The 10,051-nt window shown below is 52.9% G+C and overlaps 1 protein-coding gene across 1 annotated transcript in view; it reads left to right on the top strand.

Moving 5' to 3' along the window:
* Positions 1 to 2,425: 2,425 nt before the first annotated feature.
* Positions 2,426 to 10,051, top strand: part of WDR44 (WD repeat domain 44) — a 44,797-nt gene continuing 37,171 nt past the window's right edge. The window contains exon 1 of the mRNA XM_054388477.1: positions 2,426 to 2,502. Coding sequence (XP_054244452.1) covers positions 2,426 to 2,502 — 77 coding nt within the window. The remainder of the gene's footprint in view (positions 2,503 to 10,051) is intronic.

Here is a 10,051-nt window from a genome sequence, read left to right as displayed (position 1 = left end):
TGAGCCTGAGAGGGGATCTGATCAATGCTCAGCAAGAGCTAAAGGGTGGGGGGCAAGAGGATGGGGACAGACTTCTCAGTGGTGCCCAGGGACAGGGCAAGGGGCAGTTGGCACAAACTGGAACCCAGGAGGTTCCATCTGAACAGGATGTTCAAGCCTTGGTAAAATCTATGTGTTCACGTGAGACTTGTGTTCTCTGTAGTCAATCATGAGCTTACAGCTGTCGCCTGGACATACTAATGACCAACTACAAGCTGCCTTCTGAGATGATGTTAACCTATATAAAGGAAAAGCTGTAGACAATCAACTGACACCTTGCTTGCATCAAGCTTTGTCCCATCTCTGCATGGCGGTAGTTCAGGGCAGGGAAGCTGGGAATGGTGTCATCATCCCTTCTGCCCCCTTCCCCCACCCATGGCATTTCTGCTGCAGGAGAGGTTTGTCTGCAGAAAAGGTCCATTGGTGGAGTTAGTCAGAGAGAAGAGCCCAAGGGAAGCAGTCTTGAGGGAAGCAAGCTCTGTCCAGGCAGGACAAAGCAGGCAGCATGGCATGGTCGGAGAGGCTGCCTTGAGATGAATCACAGAATTGTCAGGGCTGGAAGGGACCTCAAGGCTCAGCCAGTTCCAACCCCCCTGCCATGGGCAGGGACACCTCACACCACAGCAGGTTGCTCACAGCCACATCCAGCCTGGCTGCAAAAACCTCCAGGGGTGAGGCTTCCACCACCACCTCCCTGGGCAACCTCTGCCAGGCTCTCACCACCCTCATGGGGAACAACTTCTTCCTAACATCCAATCTCAATCTCCCCACTTCTACTTTTGCTCCATCTCCCCCAGTCCTATCACTCCCTGACACCCTCAAAAGTCCCTCCCCAGCTTTCTTGGAGCCCCCTTCAGATGCTGGAAGGCCACAAGAAGCTCTCCTGGGAGCCTTCTCTTCTCCAGTCTGAACAGCCCCAACTCTTTCAGTCTATCCTCATAGGAGAGGTGCTCCAGCCTTCTGCTCATCTTCGTGGCCTTTCATCCTACTAAGCATCCCAAATAGAGAGTCCACCTCAGGGATGTCCTGACAGAATGGCTCTTTGACAAGGCATCTCTCCTTTCCTACCTCAGCTGCCTTTTCCAAGGAGCACACTTGTGCTGGAACAGCCTGCTGCATCTTCCTCCTGAGATCTGACACACCCCCCCGCCTTGGTGGAGATCAGATGTTGACTGCAGAAAAGCTGAATCATGGAACAGAGGTTACACACCTGGTTATTTTTAACAAAGGAAGCAAATCCCACATCAAAAGGAGTGTGGCCAGCAGGGCCAGGGAGGGGATTCTCCCCCTCTGCTCCACTCTGCTGAGACCACAGCTGGAGCTCTGTGTCCAGTGCTGGAGCCTCTATTGCAGGAAAGATCTGGAGGTGCTGGAAGGTGTCCAGAGAAGGGCCACCAGGATGAGCAGAGGGCTGGAGCTGCTCTGCTCTGGAGACAGCCTGAGAGAGTTGGGGTTGTGCAGTCTGGAGAGGAGAAGGCTCCCAGGAGACCTTCTTGTGGCCTTCCAGGATCTGAAGGGAACTCCAAGAAAGCTGGGGAGGGACTTTTGAGGGTGTCAGGGAGGGATAGGACTGGGGGGGGATGGAGCAAAACTAGAAGTGGGGAGATTGAGATTGGATGTTAGGAAGAAGTTGTTCCCCGTGAGGGTGGTGAGAGACTGGCAGAGGTTGCCCAGGGAGGTGGTGGAAGCCTCATCCCTGGAGGTTTTTGCAGCCAGGCTGGATGTGGCTGTGAGCAACCTGCTGTGGTGTGAGGTGTCCCTGCCCATGGCAGGGGGGTTGGGACTGGCTGAGCCTTGAGGTCCCTTCCAACCGTAACAATTTTATCATTCTATGATCGTGGAGGATTCAGAGCAACACACTGCCAGCATCTACGCGGCGTCTGTAAGCGCGGCAGCGGCTGTGACACAACGCGGAAAGGCCGCGCCGGGACCCGACCTCCGCTCGCACTTCCGCCCGGCAGAGGGCGGGTCCTTCAAGAGCTCCTCTAGCACTTCCGCCCGGCAAGGGACGGTCCTCACCCTCCATCCTGCGGTACTTCCGCTCGGCAGAGGGCGGGTCCTACAAGAGCTCCTCTGGCACTTCCGCCCGGCAAGGGACGGTCCTCACCCTCCATCCTGCGGTACTTCCGCTCGGCAGAGGGCGGGTCCTACAAGAGCTCCTTTGGCACTTCCGCCCGGCAAGGGACGGTCCTCACCCTCCATCCTGCGGTACTTCCGCCCGGCAGAGGGTGGTCCCGGCCTCTCCTCTCACTTCTGCCCGGTAGGGGGCGGGCCTGGCGCGGTTCTCGCGAGAGTGACGCGGCCCCCGCCCGTCCTACCCTGAGGTGGCGGCGGCCGCCGTGTGCTGCGCTGTGTTGCCGGCGGCTGGGCCCGGCCCGGCGCCGTCATGGCCTCCGACAGCGACACCGAGGAATTCTACGACGCGCCCGAGGACGTGCACCTGGCGGGCGCCTCCCCCGCGCCGTGAGTCCGCCGCCGCCCTGCCCTTCCATCCCATCCCTCTGCGCGGCCCTGAGGGGGTTCGGCCGCCCCCGACCCTGTAGGAGAGCACCTGGGTAGTGGGGAGAGGGAACAGGGGTCTGCCCCCCAGCCCTGCGCCTCCCCAGCCGGAGAGCAGAGGCCCAGCGGCCGGCAGCGGGATGCTTGGGCCGTGCTGGCCGCAGGCAGGGGGGGCTGCGCTCGGCGGTGCTGGGGGTGAGAGGGGCGAGCCCCAAAGTCGGGAGGATGCGAGGGCACGGAGTAGTTCCCGCGGTACCTTCTCAGGCATGTGGGGATGGCAGGAGCCATTATCTCGCCGAGATCCCATCTGCCTTCCTGGGGCAGCAGTGGGGAGCTTTTAGAAAAGGCATGTGGAGATGAAATACGATAAAAATGACTCATTTTCCGCGGAAAGAGAAGAAAAAGAGGTTCTTCAGCAAGAGGCTAACTGTTGCGTGCGGAGTGACTTGTGGTGTGCTCTGTCACCTGTTTGTGGTGGTGCTTGTGTTTAGCCTGTGCCTGGCTCTGGGAGCGAAGCTGTGACAGTTCCTGATGTAGATTCCTGGCGCTGTTAACTCAGAGCGGTGTCGCTGCCTTGCTGATGGTAGCCACGTAATGCTCCCTCTCTGACAATTTGAAGTCTCTCTTTCCAGGTGTGTGCACAGCAGGTTAGAGCTGTGTCAGTTCTGCTTTTTTGTAGCCTGCACCAAAACTCTCCATTATCTGACCTTGCAGCCTGTGGTTTCCTGTAGCTTGTTCAAAGAGCAGCAAGATATGGATTGTGGCACCTGCTCATCTGAAGCTGGCCCAGGGCTTGTTTTAATCTGTGTCAGTGGTCACTGGATGCCTACAATAGAGAGGAAAGACTAGATCTGTTCTCACCCACACATCCTGGGGCAACGCTTTTGTGACCTTGGCTTTTTGTGTAGCCAGGTGAAAAGCACATCTTGGTGGGCAGCTCTGCAGGATGTGGTGAGCGAAATTCACAGAATCCCGGACTGCCAGCTTGGAAGGGGACCTCAAGGATCATCTGCTCCAACCTCTCTAGGTGACAGTGGAGTTGAAATGAGCGGGCCCAGCACCCTGGCAAGCCCAGCCTTAAAACTGTCCAGTGTAGGGGAATCCACTGGGATTCTGATCCCTCTAGGAGATGATTCCAGTGTCTGACTGTTCTCCTGGGAAACACTTTCTCCTGGAGTCAAACAGGAATGCCCCCAGCAGTAGCTTGTCCCTGTCACCCCTTGTCTTTTCCATAGCACTCCTTGTAAAAAAGGAGTCTTCATTCTCCTGGTAGCCACCTTTTTTATCCTGCTCCATGGTGTTAAGGTCTCCCCTCAGCCTTCTCTTCTCTCCAGGCTGAACAAACCCAGCTCGTTCAGCTGCCCTAGCTGATCCTGCTTTGGGGGGCAGGGAGGGGGGTGTATTGGATCCAATGGTCTCTGGAGGTCCTTTCCAACCTCTAATATACTGTGATACTGTGTGATAAATGGCTAATTAACAGTGCTTGTGAGCTTTTACTCCAGCTGCTTACCTTGCTCTGGCACTGGTGATCATCAAGCTCTTCTACCAGTTGCTTTAACTCAAAGTAATTGAAAACAGATGAGAACTAGAAACAGCCAAAACTATTCAGTAAGTTGAAACAGCTGAAACTTGGCAGGGTGGGGACAGGAGAGGGTGAAGGATTGGAGTTTGTGTGGCTAGAAGCCACAGGCAGGAAGAAGGAACCAGACCTTTTGGTAAAAGTGAGCCATTCAGTCTGGTCTCAGTGCACATCCTGTCTTTTATTTGATACAGGGAAAGCCACAGGTCTTCAATTTGCAGGTTGCCAGCACCTGTAGCTAAGCAGAACTTGAGAGGCTGAAGTCATTCACTAGAAATTAAAAAGGGGGAGATGCTTTTTACTTTGTTATTGCTCTTCTGTAACCTACGAGAGTGCATCAAGGCAGTCTACTGAATTCTGTCAGCTTGAGTCGAGTAAGGAGGTGACCTCAGAGGGCTTAGTTTGCAGTACAGATGCTGAGTCTGTAACTCAGTCTGCTGTAGAATCTGTGCTGACAACATGGAGAGTGTTTTCTCTAAATAAACTCTGAGATTTCTCAAAAGCTGATGTCACATTTACAGCAAACAAGATTGCCACTGGACATGCACGGGTCTCAAAACTACATTGAGTTGGAACCCACAAAAAAATTCAACCCCAAACACCTCTTCTTCATGGAAAGGGCAACTGAAAAGAAGTTTCTATTGCCCTGTGTGGTGTGAGGCATTTCCTGGTCCATTCAGTGTTCTGATGATCAGCAAACAACACTTGGGAATCCTTTTGGGCAGTTTATGCTACAGCAATTTTTTAGCAGTGCAGGTAAACTCAAAAAGTGTGGGGTTTGTAGCTTCCTCTCCCTTGCCCTGACTTCCATGTGGGAAAGTTTAATAGCTGCTTGATACAGAAACTCTGCAAGTGGTGACAACTGTTTACATAAACTTGTTGACTTCTTTGGTATTTATTTGGTTTATTAATTGGATGTGCAAGAGTGGAATTTTCAAGCTGGATGTGAGCTCCCAGTTCCTGCTGTGAGTCAATAGCTGCTGATGCTTAAGCTCCACTCCTAGCAGAAGCACCATGTCTGCATCCTCAAGGACATATGGACTCAATACTGCCCAACAGCTAAAGGGCAAGGGGCAAAGACTCTTTCCAGTGGTGGCCAGCAGTGGACCCAAACTGGAACCCAGGAGGAGAAACTTCTTTGGTGTGAGGGTGCTAGAGGCCTGGAGCAGGCTGCCCAGAGAGGTTGTGGAGTCTCCTCTAGAGAGATTCCAAACCCAGCTAGACATTGTGATCTGGGCAGCCTGCTCTGGGTGGATTGGACTGGATGATCTGCAGAGGTCCTTTCCAACCCCCACCATTCTGTAACCCATGCTCTTTAAGAATTAATTAGCAAAAATGACAGAGCTTGCTGCAAGATATCTCTTTCAGATGATAGTGGGCTGAGGTAGTGCCTCTGAATTGATAACTTGAGTAAGGTGAAGTTTGCTTCAGCCAGATGTTTGGAGCTGACTGTCCCCTCTGGCCAGCCCTGTGTGCTTCACTTCTGCCTTTTGCATGTGTGGAGAGTGTCCATCTGTCAGGTAACTCTGCCCAAGCAACTGTGTCTGGTTCTAGGTGCTAGATAAATCATCTAGGTGTCTTGGTGGGCTAGTTAGCAAAGGGACCTACTTGTGAGGGAGCCAGAGGAGTGGAGAGGGAAAGGCATTGTGACAGAAGCTGCCCTTATTTAACCTCTGTCACTTTGCTTTCAAGACTGTGACCACAGAACAGCCTTAGAAAAAGACCCTAACTTGTAGTGGCATGAGCTCTGCCCAGAGGAGGAAGTCAGTTTGGAGAGAAGGAGAATATGAAGTGAGGCACATTTGTCTGGATTCAGGCATATGACAGACCCTCTGATACTTTATTTATATGAAAGATGACCCCACCACCCTCCCTGCTCTGAAATCAACAACTGCCAAAGGTGGCAGTCTGAACATCCTATGCCTGACAGTAAGGGGTAAGGTTTTTCCTAGTGTTTGCTAAAAATTGTTATGAGAACCCAAACAAAAGGTCCTGAATTCAAGAGATGGTGTAGAGAATGAGAAATAGCCTCTGGAACCTTAAATTAAGTTATTGGATTCCAACTTCAGTAGTCCTGTATTCTAGGAGTGTCTTTGATGCTTTTCCTGAAGAATTGAGTTTTGCCCCCAGCACAAGGATATGGAACTGTTGGAGAGGGTCCAGAGAAGGCCATGAAGATGATCAGAGGGCTGGAGAAGGTCCCCTGTGGGGACAGGCTGGGAGAGTTGTGATTGTTCAGCCTGGAAAAGAGAAGGCTCCAGGGAGACCTCAGAGCAGCCTTCCAGGACCTGAAGGGGCTCCAGGAGAGCTGGGGAGGGACTTTGGACAAGGGCTGGGAGTGCCAGGATGAGGGAGAATGGCTTTGAGCTGGGAGAGGGGAGATTGAGACTGGAGATGAGGAAGAAATTGTTGAGAGTGAGGGTGGTGAGACACTGGCACAGGTTGCCCAGGGAGGCTGTGGCTGCCTCCTCCCTGGAGGTGTTGAAGGCCAGGCTGGATGAGGCCTTGAGCAAGCTGGGCTGGTGGGAGGTGTCCCTGCCCATGGCAGGGGGGGTTGGGACTGGATGAGCTTTGAGGTCCCTTCCAACCCAACCCATTCTGTGGTTCTGCTCCGTGTAGGAAGCTCGATCATCTGCAGTTGTTGACACATGGGACATGCTCTGTACCCCTCCTTTTGTTCAGAGGTGTTTTAGCCACCATGCAGCATGGCTCCTGGCAGCAGGCAGAGGGAGTGTGCAGGGTTGGTGATGTTGTTGTAGTGACTTGCAGCATTGCAGATAAGTTGCTGTGCTCTGAGTTTAGCTGAAATTCCCAAGCACTTCCCTAGAGCAGCCCAAACCAAACTCTGCATTGCAGTGATGAATTCTTGTGGGTTTCAAGGTGTGGACTGCCCCAGGGAACTGCAGCAAGAGTAATTGTAGCTTCCAGGGCAGCCACAGGTTAGAGGGAGGCAAACATCATGTGCCTGGGCAGGCTGAAGGGCAGCAGTAAACAGTTACTGGGCTGCTGGTTGAACCTGTATGGTCTGTGGGTGTGCTTCTGCTAGCATACACCTCACAGAATCACAGGGGGTTGAAAGGAACCTCTGAAGGCTGGCTGGTCCATCTGCCCTGCTAGAGCACCATCCCCTAGAATAAATCACACTGCAGCAACAATGTCCAGGGGGGTTTTGAAAGTCTCCATCTGGAGGAGGAGACTCCACAACATCCCTGGGCAGCCTGCTCCAGCACTCTCACAGCAAAGAAGTTTCTCCTCATGTTTAAGTGAAGTGTTCTCTGAACATTTGTATCTACTGCCCCTTGTCCTGTCCCTGGGCACCACTGAGAAGAGCCCAGCCCTGTCCTCTTGTCCCCCACCCTTTAGCTGTTGCTCAGCATTGCTTAGATCCCCTCTGGGGCTGCTCTTCTCCAGGCTAAACAGTGCCAGGGCTCTCAGCTTCTCCTCACAGACATGCTCCAGGCCCCTCAGCATCTTTGTGGCCTCCACTAGTTTCTCTCCAGTAGTTCCCTGTCCCTCTTGAACTGGGGAGGCCAGAACTGGACACAGTGCTCCAGGTGTGGCCTCAGCAGAGTAGAAAGGGAGAAGAACCTGCCTTGACCTGCTGGCCACACTTTTCTTAATGTACCCCAGGACACTGCTGGCTTTTTTTTGGCCATGAGGGCACGTGGCTGTCCCATGGAGAACTCATTGTCCACCAGCACTCCAAGGTCATAGACTCACAGAATTGTCAGGGTTGGAAGGGACCTCAAGGCTCATCCAGCTCCAACCCCCCTGCCATGGGCAGGGACACCTCACACCACAGCAGGTTGCTCACAGCCACATCCAGCCTGGCTGCAAAACCCTCCAGGGATGAGGCTTCCACCACCTCCCTGGGCAACCTCTGCCAGTCTCTCACCACCCTCATGGGGAACAACTTCTTCCTGATATCCAATCTCATCTCCCCACTTCTAGTTTTGCTCCATTCCCCCCAGTCCTATCCCTCCCTGACACCCTCAAAAGTCCCTCCCCAGCTTTCTTGGAGCCCCCTTCAGATCCTGGAAGGCCACAAGAAGGTCTCCTGGGAGCCTTCTCCTCTCCAGACTGCACAACCCCAACTCTCTCAGTCTGTCTCCAGAGCAGAGCAGCTCCAGCCCTCTGCTCATCCTGGTGGCCCTTCTCTGGACACCTTCCAGCACCTCCAGATCCTTCCTGGAACAGAGGCTCCAGAACTGGACACAGGTCCTTCTCTGCAGAGCTGCTTCCCACCTGTCCTGCTGCCTGGTGGTGTTCCTCCCCAGGTGTGGACCTCTACACTTGCCCATGTTGAACTTCATGAGTTTCCCTCTGCCCAGCCTGTCCAAGTCTGACTGGGTGGCCACAGAGCCTGCCTGGGTGTCAGCCACCCCTCCCAGCTGCAGCTCTTCCCATCTGTTAGCACACCTGCTGTGGAACAATGCCCAACATCCTCCCAGGAAAGCAGGCTGCTGGGCCTTCAGCCATTCCTGCCATTGTTCTCTGTCCCAAAGCATGCTGGAATGTGGAGCATGTTTCAAATGGGTAATAGGTTGGAGCTACCTGCAGTGGGAATGGCCACTTCCTGCAGTTTGGTCACTATAGGAGGGAGTTTGACAGCTGAATAAATAAATAACAGTCTCTTCCTGAGATTGACTTTCAGCTTAACCAGGTGCCTGGTTGTGTTTGTGCAGGTGAAATAGGATTTTTCTGTGGTTTTTTTTTTTTTTACTCTCTGTGGATAACCTTGAACCTCTCCTCTGTTAACTTGTGGTCACAGTGGTATCATGTAAGAAAAGCTAAGGCAGAAGTAGCTTTTAAATCCTGATCTTTACTTACTGATCAGGCTAGGCAACAACAGCAAAGGTTGCCTTTTGTTTCTGTGGCGTGGAGAATCACAGAACTGTTCCAAGCTCACCCAGTCCAACCAGCAACCCAACCCCACCATGGCATCAAACCATGGCCCCAAGTGCCATGGCCACAGGTTCCTTGAACACCTTTGGGGATGGGGACTCCACCACCTCCCTGGGCAGCCTGTGCCAGTCCCTGACCACTCTCTTATTCCTCCTCTCCAACCTAGCCCTCCCCTGGCACAATATCAGGCCATTTCCTCTCACCCTATCACCTGAGACTAGGGAGAAGAGTCCAACCCCCACCTCACTGCAACCTCCTTCCAGGAAGCTGTAGAGAGCTGACCCTTCCCCAGCTTTGTTGCCCTTCTCTGGACCTGCTCCAGCCCCTCAATGTCCTTCTTGGAGTGAGGGCTCAAAGCTGAACCCATTGTTTGAGGTGCAGGTGTCTGTATTCATGTCCTGCCAGAAATCCTTGCAGAGCTGCAGACCCTTCAAAGCAAAATCAATACTTGATCACTGGACTGATGTTCCTATCAGCCTTGCCAGACTCTCTTACCACTATATATGCTTTCCAGAACCCTCAAGCCTCTCAGATACTATGTCCATGAACATCATGGCCTGAAACTAAAACTGAGGAGTGGAGAAATCTGGTACCTTGAGGTGCCTGGGAACATGGTTTTATGGTCATGTTGAACTACAAGAGACCTCAGCCACCAAACTTACTCTGTGACTGCTTTGGTCTGGGTAAAAGCAATAGCTCAGAACTACCTTAGTCATGATTAGTTGCTGCTTTTGAATATGTAACTCTAATAATCTCAGGCAATCCACTCAATTTGTTTGGCTGTATCATATACATCTCCAAGGGTGGTGTTACTGCCAAAGGGCTGTGGCAGCTTTGCAGTGTTTTAAAAAGGTGTAGCTACAGTGAGAAATGTCACCTTGACATGAGCTGTGTGTGCTGTACCAGCTGTACACCTTCCAGCTCTGGAACCCTTAGCACAGAGTCATAGAATGGGTTGGGTTGGAAGGGACCTCAAAGCTTTATCCACTTCCAACCCCCTGCCATGGGCAGGGACACCTCCCCCCAGCC

Source organism: Indicator indicator, chromosome 17, assembly GCF_027791375.1.
Source record: "Indicator indicator isolate 239-I01 chromosome 17, UM_Iind_1.1, whole genome shotgun sequence".
NCBI classification, from domain to species: Eukaryota; Metazoa; Chordata; class Aves; order Piciformes; family Indicatoridae; genus Indicator; species Indicator indicator.
Note: the sequence above shows the minus strand (reverse complement) of the source record. Positions and strands in the feature narration are given on the sequence as shown.